The following is a 19,734-nucleotide window of genomic DNA, read 5'->3' on the forward strand; positions in this document are numbered from 1 at the left end:
TCCTGTTCTATCTAGACAGTTTGGGCCCCATCATTTGCTTACTCTGTTTTCTGCCTGTGTTTGTGCCTCATCTTGTCTCACTGGCAATATATGTTTGGGGGCTATCTATTCCTTTGGGGTTCAACGCCGGGGCAGTTTAGCATTCCCCTTTCTTGCTTTAGGCTTAGTTAACTCTTTGGCTGTGCCGAGGCGTCTAGGGCATCGTAGGTACGTCCTACGGCTAATTCTAGTTGTGTTGTTGGTTTAGGGGTCTGCAATCCGCTTAGTTACCAACCTTTCTGGTTCTCTGGTTGCCTAGCTTATTCCTTAGCTATCCTCCTCGGTGACCTAATCATAATACGCCAGTATGTTCCAATAGCACATACACCTGTCCGCCTTTCCTACATCCCCGTTGTCCGAGGTTACCTTCAACTCCACAGGCTGATTTCTTGTCAGTTCTGACTTCCAGGGAAGCTGCCTTAGTGGGATCACTGACCTGTACTATGACTTGCTCGACAAGCTCAAACCTGTCAATTCGAGACCTTCAGAAAGATGGTAGCTTTCCCCCAACTCAGATAGCCTCCCGGTCTCTGCAGGCATATCACCTCCTCCATGTGCTTTCCTCGAAAACCTGTCCTCTTCCAGGACCTTCCAACACAGAGACCATGTGACCAATCAACAGTTTCATTATATCCCATGAGACACACCCATTGATGGGAGTTAGAGTTAAGTGGTTAGCCAGACCCACCCAGCTCTCTGGCTAACCTGCAAGCCCAGCCCTCATAAACTAAGCATGGCTCGTGGAACTACAGGTCCCAGAGAAACATTCCAGGCTTACAGTGCAGAGGACCTCCGCCTCTGCTAAACATACCAGCCATTCACAATAACGCCGGTCACTGTCTCACAAAGGGTTGTCCAGTCCAAATCGATAAACCTGTAGTCACTTTGTGTATATCTGCAGACTTATGAATCCCACTTAGTGCATGCACTTTGCGCTCTGGGGATTTGCCGGTTTCTGACCCAGGACTAGAGGGTATGCATGAGCTAGCTATACATACTCCTGGCCAGTGGGACTGGCCCTGTTTCCATCCACCTGTATGGAGTCATGCCACGCCCTCGAGTCAGCCACACCCTATAGTTGGTCACGCCCACTGGACTGTTGTGTCACTAGACAGGGCACTGCCTAGCTCAATACAAGTGAAGCCACGTCCACTAAACAAGCCCTGGCCAGGAGTATGTAGATTGCCTATGTACCCTCTGGTCCCACCTTAGAAATTGGTGAATCCCAGCAGCGCAGATTCATATGTCTGCAGACATACAGAGTGACTGCAGACTTATTGACCTGGACCGGACAACCCCTTTAATAAAGCTGTAATATGACTATGTTGTGTTCTTTTTCTAATTGCAATAATTACTTACCAAAATTTGTAGTGGATTGATAACTTGGGTAGGCTGGGGAGAAAGAGAAAAACACATTAATATAAACCTATTCCTTAAACAGTAGGGAAGCTCAACCTATCATGAGCCAATGCTATTATTGTGTTATTCCATTGTCAGATATTTATTGCATACGCACGCATATGTCAAACAGATGGTGGTCCCATCTCTGGGACCCGACCCTATCCCAGTCGCTGTGAATGGAAAGGCGGATGTGCATGAAGAGCGCTCTCTATTCATATCTATGGGCGTTCCAAAAACTGTGGAGAGGCTTGCCTAACTTATTTTGGGAATTTCCAAAGAAGTGTATTATCTAGTGACGGTATTAAAGGTATCAACTTGTTAAAGGATTTTCTGAGTTCATAAAATAAAAAATATAGAAAGTTGCCTACTTACAGTCATATGTTAAAGTTTGGGCACCCCTATTAATGTTAACCTTTTTTCTTTATAACAATTTTGGTTTTTGCAACAGCTATTTCAGTTTCATATATCTAATAACTGATGGACTAAGTTATATTTCTGGATTCAAATGAGGTTTATTGTACTAACAGAAAATATGCAATCTGCATTTAAACAAAATTTGACAGGTGCAAAAGTATTGGCACCTCAACATAAAAGTGACATTAATATTTTGTAGATCCTCCTTTTGCAAAAATAGAAGCCTCTAGTCGCTTCCTGTAGCTATTAATGTGTTCCTGGATCCTGGATGAAGGTATTTGTGACCATTCCTGTTTACAAAACAATTCCAGTTCAGTTAAGTTTGATGGTCGCCGAGCATGGACAGCCCGCTTCAAATCATCCCACAGATGTTCAATGATATTCAGGTCTGGGGACTGGGATGGCCATTCCAGAACATTGTAATTGTTCCTCTGCATGAATGCCTGAGTAGATTTGGAGCGGTGTTTTGGATCATTGTCTTGCTGTAATATCCATCCACTGCGTAACTTCAACTTCGTCACTGATTCTTGCACATTATTGTCAAGAATCTGCTGATACTGAGTTGAATCCATGCGACCCTCAACTTTAACAAGATTCCCGGTGCCGGCATTGGCCACACAGCCCCAAAGCATGATGGAACCTCCACCAAATTTTACTGTGGGCAGCAAGTGTTTTTCTTGGAATGCTGTGTTTTTTAGCCTCCTTGCATAACGCCTTTTTGTATGACCAAACAACTCAATCTTTGTTTCATCAGTCCGCAGGACCTTCTTCCAAAATGTAACTGGCTTGTCCAAATGTGCTTTTGCATACCTCAGGCGACTCTGTTTGTGGCGTGCTTGCAGAAACGGCTTCTTTCGCATCACTCTCCCATACAGCTTCTCCTTGTGCAAAGTGCGCTGCATTGTTGACCGATGCACAGTGACACCATCTGCAGCAAGATGATGCTGCAGGTCTTTGGAGGTGGTCTGTGGATTGTCCTTGACTGTTCTCACGATTCTTCTTCTCTGCCTTTCTGATATTTTTCTTGGCCTGCCACTTCTGGGCTTAACAAGAACTGTACCTGTGTTCTTCCATTTCCTTACTATGTTCCTCACAGTGGAAACTGACAGGTTAAATCTCTGAGACAACTTTTTGTATCCTTCCCCTGAAAAGCTATGTTGAATAATCTTTGTTTTCAGATCATTTGAGAGTTGTTTTGAGGAGCCCATGATGCCACTCTTCATAGGAGAATCAAACAGGAGAGCTACTTGCAAGTGGCCACCTTAAATACCTTTTCTCATGATTTGATACACCTGGCTATGAAGTTCAAAGCTCAATGAGGTTACAAAACCAATTTAGTGCTTCAGGAAGTCAGTAAAAATTAGTTAGGAGTGTTCAAATCAAGAAAATGATAAGGGTGCCCATACTTTTGAACCGGTCAAGTTTTGTTTAAATGCAGATTGCACATTTTCTGTTAGTACAATAAACCTCATTTGAATCCAGAAATATAACTGAGTCCATCAGTTATTAGATATATGAAACTGAAATAGCTGTTGCAAAAACCAAAATTGTTATAAAGAAAAAAGGTTAACATTAATAGGGGTGCCCAAACTTTAACATATGACTGTATGTAATGTAAAAATAATGAAGCCACCATAGCTTATAAGTATTTATGGCTCTTTTCCTTATCCTGCCCAGCTCTGAACAACACCTTTGTTTTGATGCTGTGATCACCTGCTATGGGTGGGACTATCAACGTGAAGGACTACAGTTTCCATTATTCTGCTCTCCTCTCATAGACATTGCCTTTTTTACAGCAGCCTACATGACCCTCTGTTGAAATTTGTAAGCTTGATTAATTACTTTGGCAGCTATGTTGTTCTGTTGCTCACTGACTCTGCATTAACTGCTACCTAGCATGTGAAACATGATTGCTTCGTATGCAAATTGCCTCTTCAGAGAGAAAGAGAACTTGAACTTTAGCGCCACCTGTTGGTAGTAGCGATCCTGTCATGACTCAGGACAAGGTTGTTCTAGCTCCATCCAGGTGAGGTCAGGGTTAAGTGAGTTCACCTCTTTTTGGTTTTGGGGCAGCTATTTAATGCTGGTAGCTCCTGGGTTCAGTGTCGGTGATACTTCCGTGTACTCGGTTTGAGGAAGCTGACCCAGGTTACTCATCTGTATTCTTTGTGCCTCTATGCGTGTGAGATTTGCTGTGTATGACTCGGTTTGCCCCCTGACTTCTGCTCGGTACTGTTCTGTCCTTCCTGGTTCTCTGACCCCTTGGCTTGTCTCGGTTTACTCTTTTGTCTTACCCCTGGGTACCTCGCTCTCATCTGGCTTCTGATCCGCGGCTTACTACTGACTACGTTAAGTTTTTTGCCCGGTACTCCCACGCTCTCGACTTGTCCCCCGTCCTCTCGCATGGTGGCTCCTCCCCCACCATCTATCCTGCGATCACGTGACTTCTTAGTCTCAGGTTCTGTGCGCGCTGCGTGCCGTAGTCCTTATACTCCCTGTGTGCGGACCTGTGCCCCCTGCTAAGCGCCCCCTAGGCTTTCCTCAGTGACACTAACCTGGTGTCATTACATTCTACACATCACAATCGACCCTTTAACGAGTCTTGCAATATGACTTCGTAGGCAGACTTAAAGGAGAGCTTGGAATAGAGTAGATAAGAAAAATAATAGGTAGGTCACATTTCTCCTCCTCTTCCACATATACTGCCCAGTCAACCTCTTCTTTCACTTGGAACTACACTTAGCCAAAAAAGTTTTTTTGAATTTTTATTTGGATAGTAGACACCCACATGAAACTAATGGCAATCAGAGTTGAATACTGGCTGGCTGCAGCTGTTATTGTGTAGTCATCGAAAGGTATGGACAAGTCCTGTGGGATCCACACTTCATTTTAAGGAATGTTATTTTCCCCATGTTGGATGTTCTGTGACCTCTAAGAAAAGCAATTGTAAGATCAATTGATTTTGACGGTGATATCGAAGGAATATGATAATCCACACCATCTTAAACAGAGAGCTGGTGAGGGAAGACTTAGCTAAGTTAAATTAATTTAAATATCTTTATGCAGATTAATTAGATCCTATGATACTGAAAGAGTTAGAAGAGGAAATTGTAGAACCACTAGCCAGAATCTTTGAAAAATCATGGAGAACAGAAGTCCCAGAAGATTGGAGAAGGGCAAATGTCCTTATTTTCAAAAAAGTAGGCAGGCTGGACAGACATCTATCTGAGATATTTTAGTGAATCCTGGAACAGTACTCCTACAGGTGAGGGGTGCAGAGTACACACAGCGGTTTAAAGGCACAGTCCTCCCACAGGAGAGGGCTGCAGGGTACATGGAGCAGCTTAAAGGGAATCTGTCACCTCATTTTTGGCCTATGAGATGCGGCCACAAACATCAGGGGCTTATCTACAGCATTCTGTAATGCTGTAGATAAGCCCCCAATGTAACCTGAAGGAGAAGAAAAACGAGTTAGATTATACTCACCCGGGGCTCCGGTACAGTCCGATGGGTGTCGCGGTCCGGCGACTCCCATCTTCAGGCAATGACGTCCTCCTTCTTACTTCTGCCGCGGCTCCTGCGCAGGCGTACTTTATCTGCCCTATTGAGGGCAGAGCAGAGTACTGCAGTGCGCAGGCGTCGGGAAAGGTCAGAGAGGTCCGGCGCCTGCCCACTGCAGTACTTTAGTCTGCCCTCAACAGAGCAGATAAAGTACACCTGCACAGGAGCCGCGGCATAAGTAAGGAGGAGGACGTCATTGCTAGAAGATGGGAGGCGCCGGACCGTGATACCCACCGCACCGGACCACCGCCCCCAGTGAGTATAATCTAACTCGCTTTTCTTATCTTTCAGGTTACATCGGGGGCTTATCTACATGTAGATAAGCCCCTGATGGCGGTGGCCGCATCTCATAGACCAAAAATGAGGTGACAGATTCCTCTTAAAGGCACAGTACTCCTACATGCCATTCATATGAATAGGAACTGAGCTGTAGTGCCCAAGAAAGGCCATTACAGACTACAGGGCTGCAGTACATTGTCTGTGCACTTTTATTTCAGAGGCTGTGGGACCTGAAAACAGTTGATTGGCCAGGGGACGCTGGATGATCAACCATTATTAATCTCCTATTGATAACCTATCCTTAGGGCTTGTGCACATAGCCATATTTTCATTCAGAGTGCAATCCAACAAATCATTGGATTGTACTAGGACCAATGTTATTCTATGGAGCTGTGCACATATCCAAATTTTTTTCCTTGGACAGGCCATGCAAGTCAATGAGTCCAAGGAAAACATAGGACTGCACGTGGATGAAAGTCCGGTTTACAAGGACTGTCAGAATGGAGAAGAAGGAGGCATTTTTTCCCAATTTCTCCTAATCTGAGGGAATCAGAGCACACTGTGATCATTCTGATCAAACCTTGATCAGAGAGTGATTAGCATAATCAACCCGATTCTTAGATGAGAGAATCTACGCTCTTGTGACGCTAGCCTAAGTATAGATCATCAATGTCTTAGTTGTGGACAAATTCTTTAAAAAATACATACCAAAAGTTGGATATGGATACCTATCAGTGTAATCTAGGGAAATAAAGTAAATTAATATAAAACTGCCTAGTATTTGGCCTGGTGCAATGTTTCTTGTGCGTCAATGATGATGTCATGCCAAGACAGCTAATGAAAAGAAGAACTGCGGATGCTGTCAGGTTTCATTTTGTTTTTTCTTATTTTGAGGTTATTTTAAAGGGAATCTGTCAGCAGGTTTTGTTGCATAATCTGAAAGCACCATGATGCAGGGGAAGAGAGCCTGATTACAATGATATATCCCTTACTAGGCTATGTGTTGCTGTTTCAATACGATCAGTGTTTTATCAGCAGGATATTATTGCTAGAGGACTAGGCGTCTTGTGCCTCTTGGTCCAAACCCACCTTCACCATTGATTAGCAGCTTTCTGCTTATGCACAGTGGGCATAGAAATCTGCCAATCAGTGGTGTGGGCAAGGTTATACAGGGCTCTGCATTTAGAGCTCTGCTAGATCTGCAGGAGAGAAAACTGTGATTCTGTCATAACTGCTGGACCCAGTAAACCAAGTGATACATCACTGGAATTAAGATCTCTTTCCCTACCTCATGCTGCTGTCATATTACATAGAAAGAACTTGCTGACATATTCCCTTAAATTTCTTGCAGGTAGGCAAAGATATGTTTCCTGAGACCCCCACTAATCACTCAATAGACCTTGAACCAGTATACAACCATTAGTGTACTGTTTGAGCTTTTCAGAGACTCATAAATGGTTCAAATGGGTAAATTTGTTGAGCGACTCAGATTAAAAATGGATTTATGGTCTCAGGCTTCTTTAGTAAGCCACCCATTCTTCAAAATAAAACAGAAATGTGAACAACCCCATAGACTATAATGGGTACGTGTGCACAGATCGAGCACATGTACGGAAGTCAGACATTTGAATGAGGACTAAGGCTACTTTCGTTATGAGGCGCAGCGCACGGCCGCCGCTAAGCTCCGCCCCCTACCACGCCCCCTCCGGTCAGCTCCTTTTATGGGCGCATGATGCTGCATGCGATCTGAATCCCCTATATTTAGCGTTGGGTACGCAGGCCGTGCACTGGTATACTTTTGCCGGCGCATGCACCCTTTTGGCGCTGCGCCGACATGCGCCAAACGCACCGTGTTGCATTTTGGTGCACTCGGCGCAGCGCCAAAATGGCGCATGCACCTGCAAAAGCATACCAGCGCATGACCTGCGTACCCAACGCTAAATATAGGGGACGCAGGTCGCATGCAGCGTCATGCGCCCATAGGAGGAGCTGACCGGAGGGGGTGCGGCAGGAGGAGGAGCTTAGCGGCGGCCTTGCGCTGTGCCTCATAACGCAAGTGTGAAAGTAGCATAAGGCAATGTTCAGACATCCATGTCAAAACTCAGGCCAGTAATAAGGAAATCCTAAAAACATGATCTGTTGGTGGCTCTTAAAGGGAATCTGTCTCCAGAATTGTGCACAGTAGCCTACAGACAGTGTCAGGTCGGCGCCGTTATACTGATTAAAATAATACCTTGGTTGATGAAATCCATCTTGTGGTTGTTATTTAATCTTTATTTGCAATTTTAAGTTAATGACATGCTCGTGCTCCGAGTGGTCTTCATGTGGTGCTTTGATAAGGTATTCCTCAGTATAGCTTCTGACAGGTCACTGATCCCTCACTGACCTGCCCCTTATTTTACATAATGAATATTATATATATATATCTTGAAAAAAAAAATCCCTTTCTGAAGGCAGGCGCTGGCGGTGTTGGCTGTGCTGCAGCATGATCGTATCTATAATGTGTATGCAATTATTTGCCTTGATGGTATCCACAAATTTATTTTAAAAAAAAATCAGTTTGAAATTGGCATCGGCCACGCCTGCGCAGTAGCAGGTGTCGGCGATCCGATAGCAGCTACTGCACAGGCGCCGGTGGCGCCATCTTGTTAGAGAAAAAAAAAGTCTCCGCTAAGATGGCACCGCTGCTACTGCGCAAATTTCAAACTGATTTTTTTTAATGAATTTATGGATCAGTGATAAGTGACAAGCCATAGAGATGAATACTTAAGCAGAGCACCACATGAAGCCCCCCATGTGCTTGGAGCACGAGCATATCATTAACTCAAAACTGAAAATAAAAATTAAATAACAACCACAAGACGGATTTCATCAACCAAAGTATCATTTTAATCAGCATAACGGCACCAACCTGTCACTGTCTGTAAGTTACTGTGAACATGTAAGAAGATGGCGGGGAACCTCCTATGCTTTTCTCCTCTTTCGTCTACTTGTCAAGTGTGGTTTCCTAATGTTCATTAATGTGAAAGTATTTAATGTGTGTCATGTACTGTGATGTAAATGTACTATGTGTTGTGCACAGGATTAAGGCTAGAATATGATGTAAGGTAGTATAGAGATAGGGAATAGGAGTGTTAGTTAGATACAGGCAGCATAAGGGTTTCCCAGTGGGGAGGAGTTAGAGCCGTTCAGTGCAGAGCAATTGAATATAGGAGAGATACTTCCTGTTTAGGCAGCAGAGCCCGGGCAGCCTTGCCCAAGGTGTAAGGAGCAGTGAAGGAGACAGTCAGCCGGCTGTGGAGATAGAGCTGCTACGGCAGGAAGGGGCCCAGGCTGAGGATCATGCAGGCAGGCACCAGCTTAGGAAGAACCGTCCCCAAGAAGGATCCGGGGTCTACGAACGGGGCAGGAGCAGCTGAGATGGCATTCCTGGCACCTTTCCCTATTGGAACCAGACGAGGGGAGGGCAGGGAGCTGATGACACTGAAGGCACGGATGAGACAGAGATTGTCTAGAGATAAGGTGGGGATTGCCGTAAGAAGGGAGACAGAGCTGACAGGAAGTATAGAGGCTGCCTGGAAGGCAGGGAAAGCTCAGAAGGTGTCCCTTTGTGAAACCTGTTCTGCAAGTGAGATTGATGCCCTGCTGTTTAGTAAAGTTAAACTGTTGGAAAATAATTGTATCTCTGAGGTGTTTTGTGAAGCTCGGGAACACGGAGCTGGAGTGACAGACGACAAGGGGACTCCAGCAATTGACGTGAGAGTTATACTACACGAAAAAGTGGTTTGGTACCGTGCTAGCCAGTAGAAAAAAAATTATATAAAGTGCTCTCAGTGAGAGAAACAAAATAAGAATCTTGTGGGTGTGATACCTTTTCATGGCTAAAAAAATATAGTGAATGATGTTACAAAGCAAGCTTTCGAGACTGCTTATGTCTCTTCATCAGGCAGATATAACAAAATATTTGAAGAAACCTAATTATATACACGCGTTTCGCCTCTTTTTCAAGGTGCGTCGGTGGCGACGCTGCAGTGTCCAGACGGCGTTTTATAATGGGTAAGCACTATTGCATGGGATAAATGGGGGTATATTTTCAGGATGCGCACCTGTTTATGATCTTCCTTCACTTTTGAGTCCCTATTTTATGGCCCATTATTAACAAAAGCACTAAGCTTTCTATATATAGTGATTTATTTTTCAGGACGAAAGCACCCTATATTACCTGATCCTGTAATGTAAATTTGTTATGTTAGCACTATATATAATAATCTTGATATCTATTTTCAAGATTGGACTTGTACTCCATTTTTTCATGTTGAATAGCCTAGCATGGTATATAGTCCCCCCAGCATGGTATGATACAGCCGAGCATGGTATATAGCCCCCCCCCCCCCGAGTGGCCCCACAGTCCAGTACTCACACTGATTTTAAAAAAAACAAAAAAAACACTCCTCACCTTCTTTCTCCTCGTGCCTGCGCTGCTGGCTGCTCCTGTCTCCTCCTGCTCTGTCTGGCACACAGTGAGAGCGTGATGACGTCATCGTGCTCCCACTGTGTCAGAGGCAGAGCGGGGAATGACGGGAGAGGGAGCGTCAGCTGACGCTCTCTCCTTCCTCCATCACTGCCTCCTTCAATGCGGCGGCGGGAGTCGGTGCTGGGGGCAGGCGGGCCCCCCTGCCTCACAGGGGCCCCATAGCGGCTGTGTGCCCCTGGAGGAGCGGGGGACCTAGGCAGCTGCCTGGTCTGCCTGCCCCTAATGCCGGCCCTGCCCACAGGACATATATTGCATAGAATTAAATACACCACATTGGAAGAGGAACATGTGAATGTCCCGGGGATCTTATAGTCCTGCTGTGTGATAGGGATTTGGATTTTGTCTTTGGTCTCTATATGAATGCAGGTTTTGCATCTTCTCCCATTGAAAGGATATATCCCTCTTGGTGAATCTGAGGGCTTTGAACTTCGGATAATGATGTTTCTTAGATTAGGAGGTTGCCTGTAACATAGCAAGGGGGGGTCTTTGAGTAATATTTTTAACCAGTCATCGTAGTGTAGGATATGGTGAAGTTTCTTAGCCGTTTTTCTCAGTATTTCAAGCTGTGGGTTGTAGGTCACTACCAGAGACACACAATGATTTTCCTCTTTTTTTCTGTATTGAGGTACTTGACTTCTAGGGATCCTTGTGGCCCTAATGATCTGATCATCAATGGAGGTGGGATGGTAACCTTGATATAAAAATGACTTTTTAAGCTGGGTTAGGTGTTCATCCCTGTCCTTAGGACTGGAACAGATGGTTATATCTGAGGGCCTGGCTGTAGACCTCCATCCTAAACACAATAAAAAGTACATTGTCTACAACCAGGCCCTCAGATATAACCATATCACACACAATCCTACTGGCAGGTTACCTTTAAGGACTGAGGTTGGAGAGCACTGCTCTAGATATAGAGGATTTCCGCTTGTCACCGTTGCAGGTCTAGGTGTAAAAAGCTCAATATACAGATCTCTGTACTGTCTCCTCACATGTGTACATTGTAATAATTATGCAATAGGATCGATCCCAAGGCTTTTGTTATCCCAATCTGAGTAACCAGAAGTTTGATAACTTGTCTTGGTTCTGCAGTTTACCCATTCCCTTAGTAAACTTGGTCACTATTCTCTGCACCCGCTCTACTGTAGTTCAATTTTGGTCCTTCTTATATACTGGAACCCAAAATAGTACACAGTATTCTAAGTGCGTCATTTCTCAGGTCAAGTTCATGACCTTACATTTATCTACATTAATCTCCAACTGCCATTTCTCAGCCCAAGCTTCCAATTTACATAAATCCCTCTGAAATATAATATTACCATCCTCTGTGTTGATTACACTGCAAAGTTTAGTATCATCTGCAAATATTGATATTCTACTCTGTATACCCTATACAAGGTAATTAATAAACCTAATATATAAAGCTCAATGTGAGTGTGTATGTATGTATGTATGTCCGGGATTGGCATCCGCACCGTCGCAGCTACAGCCACAAAATTTGGCACAGTCACACGTCTGGACCCCGAGAGCATCATAGGCTATGTTGTGAGGTGAAATTTTAACCCCGCGCATTCCAATTCACCAAACAATTTTGCCTCTATCTACATAATGGGGAAAAAGTGAAAGGAAAAGTGTTGGAGGCAAATTGACAGCTGCCAGATGTGAACAAGGGGGACTTAAAGAATGACAGTGATGGCGCCAAAGAGTATATACTGTACAGTTGCTAAGGTGGGGCCCTGACATGGGATACTCACCACACACGGGGATATGAACACACACACAAAATGCACCACACACTACCACTTGCTTCACCATATATACCACCCTCAGCACACATTTCACCACATACACCAATCTCGCCACATAAAAGTCGAAACACAAAAGTCGCCACTCAAAACTCGCCACGCTGTCCCAGAGCTGTTTAAAAGATGAAAAATGAGCTGTGATTGGTTGCTATCAGCAACAGTTTTCTTTGCAGACAGTTGTGGTAACTGAGGCCTATTATTCTTATCATTTCTATGGTGTTATCGTCCTTCTGAAAAGCTGGAAATAACACAATTTATTACCGTGCCAACACAGACCACCCTCTGACACAGACTGCAGGGGAAGCCCAGTATCACACAGGATAGGATTAGATACACAGCTCAGCAGTCAGTATCACACAGGATAGGATTAGATACATGGCTAAGTAGTCAGTATCACACAGGATAGGATAGATATGCATCTCAGCACACAGTATCACACAGAATAGTATTAGATACATGGCTCAGCAGGCAGTATCACACAGAATAGGATTAGATACACGGCTCAGCAGTCAGTATCACACAGGAGAGGATTAGACACATGGCTCAGCAGGCAGTATCACACAGGATAGTATTAGATACAAGGCTCAGCAGTCAGTATTACACAGGATAGGATTAGATACGCAGCTCAGCACACAGTATCACACCGAATAGTATTAAATACATGGCTCAGCAGTCAGTATCACACAGAATAGAATTAGATACACGGCTCAGCAGTCAGTATCACACAGGATAGGATTAGATACGCATCTCAGCACACAGTATCACACAGAATAGTATTAGATACATGGCTCAGCAGACAGTATCACACAGAATAGGATTAGATACACGGCTCAGCAGTCAGTATCACACAGGAGAGGATTAGACACATGGCTCAGCAGGCAGTATCACACGGGAGAGGATTAGATACAAGGCTCAGCAGTCAGTATTACACAGGATAGGATTAGATACGCAGCTCAGCACACAGTATCACACCAAATAGTATTAAATACATGGCTCAGCAGTCAGTATCACACAGAATAGGATTAGATACACGGCTCAGCAGTCAGTATCACACAGGATAGGATTGGATACACAGCTCAGCAGTCAGTATCACACAGGATAGGAATAGATACACGGCTCCGTAGACAGTATCACACAGGAGAGGATTAGATACGCATCTCAGCACACAGTATCACACAGAATAGTATTAGATACACGGCTCAGCAGACAGTATCACACAGAATAGGAGTAGATACACGGCTCAGCAGTCAGTATCACACAGGAGAAGATTAGACACATGGCTCAGCAGGCAGTATCACACAGGATAGTATTAGATACAAGGCTCAGCAGTCAGTATCACACAGGATAGGATTAGATACGCAGCTCAGCACACAGTGTCACACCGAATAGTATTAGATACACGGCTCAGCAGTCAGTATCACACAGGATAGGATTAGATGCACGGTTTTTATGTGCAATATAATCATTATAATTTGTTATAACTAACTACAGTTGGTTACTATGCCCAGGCAACGCCGGGCTCTTCAGCTAGTAAGTTATAAAGAAGAGGGCCGTGCACCAGTGAATAGGAGCTGAGCTGCAGTGCCCAAGAATGTCCACTACACGGTGTAGAGCACTGTAATGTGCATACAACAGTGGACAAAAAAAACAAAAACAGCGGATAGGTGGGAGTGCCAAAGGTCTGATAAGTCATCAATTTCTTAGTCATGGACAACACCTTTAAAAAATACATACCAAAAGTTGGATGATATAAAAATGAGTGATCTAGAGGAACACACAAAAACACTTTAAAACTGCATCTTACAGTAAAGCTTCTGCCTTTAATGAGTGTTGGATAACCTAACTGTGACTATCCACTCAAGTAATAAGTATATTTGGTGCCCTCCATTCTGCTGCTGCTTCGCTCTGACAGATCAGCAGCTTGTTCTCCTCTTCTCCAAATTGGTAGCTGCAGGGCAAGCTCTATGAATAAGATAATCTGAACTACCCTGCCTTTCTATTAGTCTGGGTTGGATCAACATCAATGACGTGGAAGAGAAAAGGCCAAAGAAAGCATGTTGTTTAATATGGTAATATGGAGTGTGTCCTGTATTTAAAGGGGTTGTCCGGTCCAAATCGACAAATCTGCAGTCACTGTGTGTGACTGCAGACATATGAATCCCACCTAGTGCATGCACTGTGCTCTCCGGGAATTCGCCGGTTTCTGACCCAGGACCAGAGGGTATACATGTGCTATACATACTCCTGGCCAGTGGAAGCAGCCCTGCATCCATACACCTGTATGGAATGAGGCCACGCCCTCTAGTCAACCACACCCTCTAGTCAGCCACACCCTCTAGTTGGTCACGCCCAATAGACGGTTGTGTCACTAGACGGGGCACTCCCTAGCTCAATATAAGTGTATGGAGTGAGGCCACGTCCACTAAACGAGCCCTGGCCAGGAGTATGGAGATCGCCTATGTACCCTCCGGTCCCACCTCAGAAACTGGTGAATCCCCGCAGCGCAGATTCATACAGTGCCTTGCGAAAGTATTCGGCCCCCTGGAACTTTTCAACCTTTTCCCACATATCATGCTTCAAACATAAAGATACCAAATGTAAATTTTTGGTGAAGAATCGACAACAAGTGGGACACAATTGTGAAGTTGAATGAAATTTATTGGTTATTTTAAATTTTGTGGAAATTCAAAAACTGAAAAGTGGGGCGTGCAATATTATTCTGCCCCTTTACTTTCAGTGCAGCAAACTCACTCCAGAACTTTATTGTGGATCTCTGAATGATCCAATGTCATCCTAAATGACTAATGATAATAAATATAATCCACCTGTGTGTAATCAAGTCTCCGTATAAATGCACCTGCTCTGTGATAGTCTCAGGATTCTGTTTGATGCACAGAGAGCATCATGAAGACCAAGGAACACAACAGGCAGGTCCGTGATACTGTTGTGGAGAAGTTTAAAGCCGGATTTGGATACAAAATGATTTCCAAAACTTTAAACATCCAAAGGAGCACTGTGCAAGCAATCATATTTAAATGGAAGGAGTATCATACCACTGCAAATCTACCAAGACCCGGCCGTCCCTCTAAACTTTCATCTCAAAAAAGGAGAAGACTGATCAGAGATGCAGCCAAGAGGCCCATGATCACTCTGGATGAACTGCAGAGATCTACAGCGGAGGTGGGAAAGTCTGTCCATAGGACAACAATCAGTCGTACACTGCACAAATCTGGCCTTTATGGAATAGTGGCAAGAAGAAAGCCTTTTCTCAAAGATATCCATAAAAAGTGTAGTTTAAAGTTTGCAACAAGCCACCTGGGAGACACACCAAACATGTGGAAGAAGGTGCTCTGGTCAGATGAAACCAAAATCGAACTTTTTGGCAACAATGCCAAACGATATGTTTGGCATAAAGGCAACACAGCTCATCACCCTGAACACACCATCCCCACAGTCAAACATGGTGGTGGCAGCATCATGGTTTGGGCCTACTTTTCTTCAGCAGGGACAGGGAAGATGGTTAAGATTGATGGGAAGATGGATGGAGCCAAATACAGGACCATTCTTGAAGAAAACCTGTTGGAGTCTGCAAAAGACCTGAGACTGGGACGGAGATTTGTCTTCCAACAAGACAATGATCCCCAACATAAAGCAAAATCTACAATGGAATGGTTCACAAATAAACGTATCCAAGTGTTAGAATGGCCAAGTCAAAGTCCAGATATGAATCCAATAGAAAATCTGTGGAAAGAGCTGAAAACTGCTGTTCACAAACGATCTCCATCAAACCTCACTGAGCTCGAGCTGTTTGCCAAGGAAGAATGGGCAAGAATTTCAGTCTCTCGATGTACAAAACTGATAGAGTCATACCCCAAGCGACTTGGAGCTGTAATCGCAGCAAAAGGTGGCGCAACAAAGTATTAAGTTAAAGGGGCCAAATAATATTGCACGCCCCACTTTTCAGATTCTGAATTTCCACAAAAATTTAAAATAGCCAATAAGTTTCGTTCAACTTCACAATTGTGTCCCACTTGTTGTTGATTCTTCACCAAAAATTTACATTTGGTATCTTTATGTTTGAAGCACGATATGTGGGAAAAGGTTGAAAAGTTCCAGGGGGCCGAATACTTTCTCATGGCACTGTATGTCTGCAGACATACTGTATAGAGTGACTGCAGACTTATTGACCTGGACCGGACAACCCCTTTAATAAAGCTGTAATATGACAATGTTGTCCTTTTTCTAATTGCAATAATTACTTACCATAATTTGAAGTGGATTGATAACTTGGGTAGGCTGTGGAGAAAGAGAAAAACACATTAATATAAACCTATTCCTTAAACATTAATGAAGCTCAACCTATCGTGAGCCAATGCTATTATTGTGTTATTCCATTGTTAGATATTTATTGCATACGCACACATATGTCAAATAGATGGTGGTCCCATCTCTGGGCGCCGACCCTATCCCAGTCGCTGTGAATGGGAAGGTGGATGTGCATGAAGAGCGCTCTCTATTCATATCTATGGGCGTTCCAAAAACTGTGGAGAGATGCCTAACTTATTTTGGGAATTTCCAAAGAAGTGTAATATCTAATGACGGTATTAGAAGGTATCAACTTGTTAAAGGATTTTCTGAGTTGCTAAAATATACCAAGGTGCCTACTTATGTAATGTAAAAATAATGAAGCCACCATAGCTTATAAGTATTTATGGCTCTTTCATTATCCTGCCCAGCTCTGTACAACACCTTTGTTTTGATGCTGCAAGCACCTGCTATGGGTGGGACTATCAGCGTGAAGGACTACAGTTTCCATTGTTCTGCTCTCCTCTCATAGACATTGCTTTTACAGCAGCCTACATGCCCCTCTGTTAGGCTATGTGCCCACGTTGCAGAAATGCTGAGGAAATGTCCGCAGCATTTCGCAACTCCCTGCCGCGGGTAAAACGCATGCTGAATTCGCATGCGTTTTCCGGCAAAACACAAACGTTTTGCAAGCGTTTTCGCTTGCAGAATGCTTGCACTTTCCAAGCGATTTGAAGCATCGCTTGGAAAAATGATTGACAGGTGCATAGTGCTTGACAAGTGTGACCAACTTTTTACTATTGATACTGCTTATGCAGCATCAATAGGACGTTAAAAATAATTAAAAAAATAAAAAATAGAGATATACTCACCTTCTGGTGGCTCCCGGAGTCCTTCTCGTCCTCAGCAGTGGCGAGACCGCTACGTCATCAGAGGTCATTTGCGCAATGCATCCCTGGGAACGGAAGATGCCGCCAGCACCGCTGAGGGGGGGGGAAGAACTCCAGGGGCCGCCAGAAGGTGAGTATATCCCTATTTTTTATTTTAATTCTATTTTTTACAGGAATATGGTACCCAGGGCATGTAGGAGAATCTCCTCTCCTCCAGACCCTGGGTACTATCCGCACATGAAGCGCTCACTTCACGCATGGTGGGCATAGCCATATGCGTAAAGTGTTTCAATGCAATCCTATGGCGGCGGAATCGCCGTGATTCAGCAGAAATAATGGACATGCTGCGGATTTTACCGCTATGCGTTTCCGCAGCGGTAAAATCTGCAGCATTGACACAGCAACTGCAGAATCTCATTGGATTGCATGGGGATGCGTTCTTGAAGCGTTTCCGAGGCCGCAAAAACGCAGCGGAAACGCATAAAAAACGCAACGTGCGCACACAGCCTTGAAATTTGTAAGCTTAATTACTTTGGCAGCTATGTTGTTCTGTTGCTCACTGACTCTGCATTAACTGCTACCTAGCATGTGAAACATGATTGCTACATAGGCAGACATAAAGGAGGAGAGCTTGGAATAGAGGAGATAAGAAAAATAAGAGGTAGGTCACATTTTACAGCCTGTTATAGGGAAGGGGTGATAACTAGGACAGGTAATCCCACAAGCAAGCAAGAAAAAACAGAAGCATCCGAGCTATCGTCAGTACACTGGTGAATAATCTTACTGTATATAAAATCATTTATGAAAAACTTTTAATCCGAAAACCCCTATAAGGATAATGACAGGTCTGGAGGTGGTATTTTTCTGGTAAAGAGGTATACAACACATACAGAAAACATTGTAAAGAACTGTCAATAGCAGGGTGATTGATGATGGTATTAAGATCGCAACAGTTTTTTGCACATTTTTTAATGAATAATTATGTCAGTGTTACTCAAGAATGAAACGTCAATTCATTTAAATCTCCGTCCTCCAAAAAAACTGCAGCCACTATACACCTGCTCATGCCATATGCAAATTCCATGTTTCCAGTGAAAGAGGTGGAGATACTGGGAAGATAACATAAGCCAGTGCCCTAAGCCTGCCCAGTCTAACTTGATAGACAAAGAGTAGAAAATACATAATCCTAAGCATTCCCCTCGGTGAGATCCCCGCTAGCAGCGTGAAAGTTTTTCTTATGGTGCTAGCGGGGATCTTACCGAGGTCACTGCAGTTCAGCCCAGCTGGGAACGGGGCCTCGACGTAACCTCGATGTCAGCACCACCGGTCTCTAAGGCTGTGCTCGCAGCCGCTCAGCCACCAGTGGTTATCAGCCTAGACAGTCACATCTTGGTACCGTCAAGGCTGAAAACTGTTTATCCCCCAGACATGGATTACGGCGTGTGACAGAACAATGGACAAGTATGGTATATTTTTGTTTTTTATTTTAGTTGTATTACAGGAGATCGAGGGCTTCGGTGGAATTAGGCTAGATCGTAAGTATGGTTTAATTAAGATTATTAAAGGAGTCTGTGTCATTCTTTCAATTAAAGGACTTTTTTCTGGGTGTCAGAGTTTTCTTACAATGTAACTATAGGATTAGTAATGGATAGGTGTCTTATAGACGCCTCTCCATTACTAAGCCGTGGGCTTGATGTTACCTGACAAAACAAAGGTGACATCAACCTCCCCAACTATCACCCCACTTGCCACCTACAGGGCAAGTGGGAAGAGCTGGGCAAAGCACCAGAATTGGCACATTTAATAGATGTGCCTTTTCTGTGGGCTGCTATTTTTAGGCTGGGGGCCAATATCCATGGCACTTTACCAGCCTGAGAATACCAGCCCCCCACTGTCTGCTTTAACAAGGCTTGTTGTCAAAAATGGAGGGGACCCCACACCATTTTTTAAAATTATTTATTTAAATCATTTAAAAAAACCGCGTGGGAACCCCTCTGTTCTTGGCAACTAGCCTTGCTGAAGCTCACAGCTGAGGGTTGCAGCCACCAGCTGTGAGTTTAGCCTGGCTGGTTAGCAAAAATACAGGGGAACCCATGCCGGTTTTTTTTTTCAATTATTTATTTACAGCACATGAGCGGCTAATGAATACACCTATCAGCCGCTTCTGCTCTCACTGTAATTAGCGGCAGCAGGTGTCAGATGATGGGATCAGTAGTCCCATCTGCTGACACCAGTGTCAGGAGGTAGACTTTATACCTCAGATCACAGCGGAGTGCTCTCGCTGTCTTTTCACAGCATGGGAACCGCGGCTCTCTGACCTGCAGGGATGATTTCACCGCCGATCAGAAGTGGTGTTTGCCGCGCTGTCAGGCACATGACAGTGTGGCAAACACTGGATGTTCAGGCCCTCATTCAAGTGAATGGGGTCCGGGTTCAGATTCGGGTCCGGGCACTGTCCGCGTACCCGAACCCAAACTTTTTGTAACTGTTCGGCCGAACCCGCCGGATC

At 44.3% G+C, this 19,734-nt stretch overlaps 1 protein-coding gene across 1 annotated transcript in view; it reads right to left on the bottom strand.

Annotated features, from left to right (window-relative positions):
• Positions 1-19,734, bottom strand: part of LOC141088290 (inter-alpha-trypsin inhibitor heavy chain H3-like) — a 208,349-nt gene that overhangs the window by 26,664 nt on the left and 161,951 nt on the right. The window contains exons 16-17 of the mRNA XM_073574304.1: positions 16,294-16,326; positions 1,399-1,431 (exon numbers count right to left, since the gene is read on the bottom strand). Coding sequence (XP_073430405.1) covers positions 1,399-1,431; positions 16,294-16,326 — 66 coding nt within the window. The remainder of the gene's footprint in view (positions 1-1,398; positions 1,432-16,293; positions 16,327-19,734) is intronic.

Source organism: Dendrobates tinctorius, unplaced genomic scaffold (assembly GCF_039654945.1).
Source record: "Dendrobates tinctorius isolate UK_male_01 unplaced genomic scaffold, ASM3965494v1 ptg000038l, whole genome shotgun sequence".
In the NCBI taxonomy this organism is placed as follows: domain Eukaryota; kingdom Metazoa; phylum Chordata; class Amphibia; order Anura; family Dendrobatidae; genus Dendrobates; species Dendrobates tinctorius.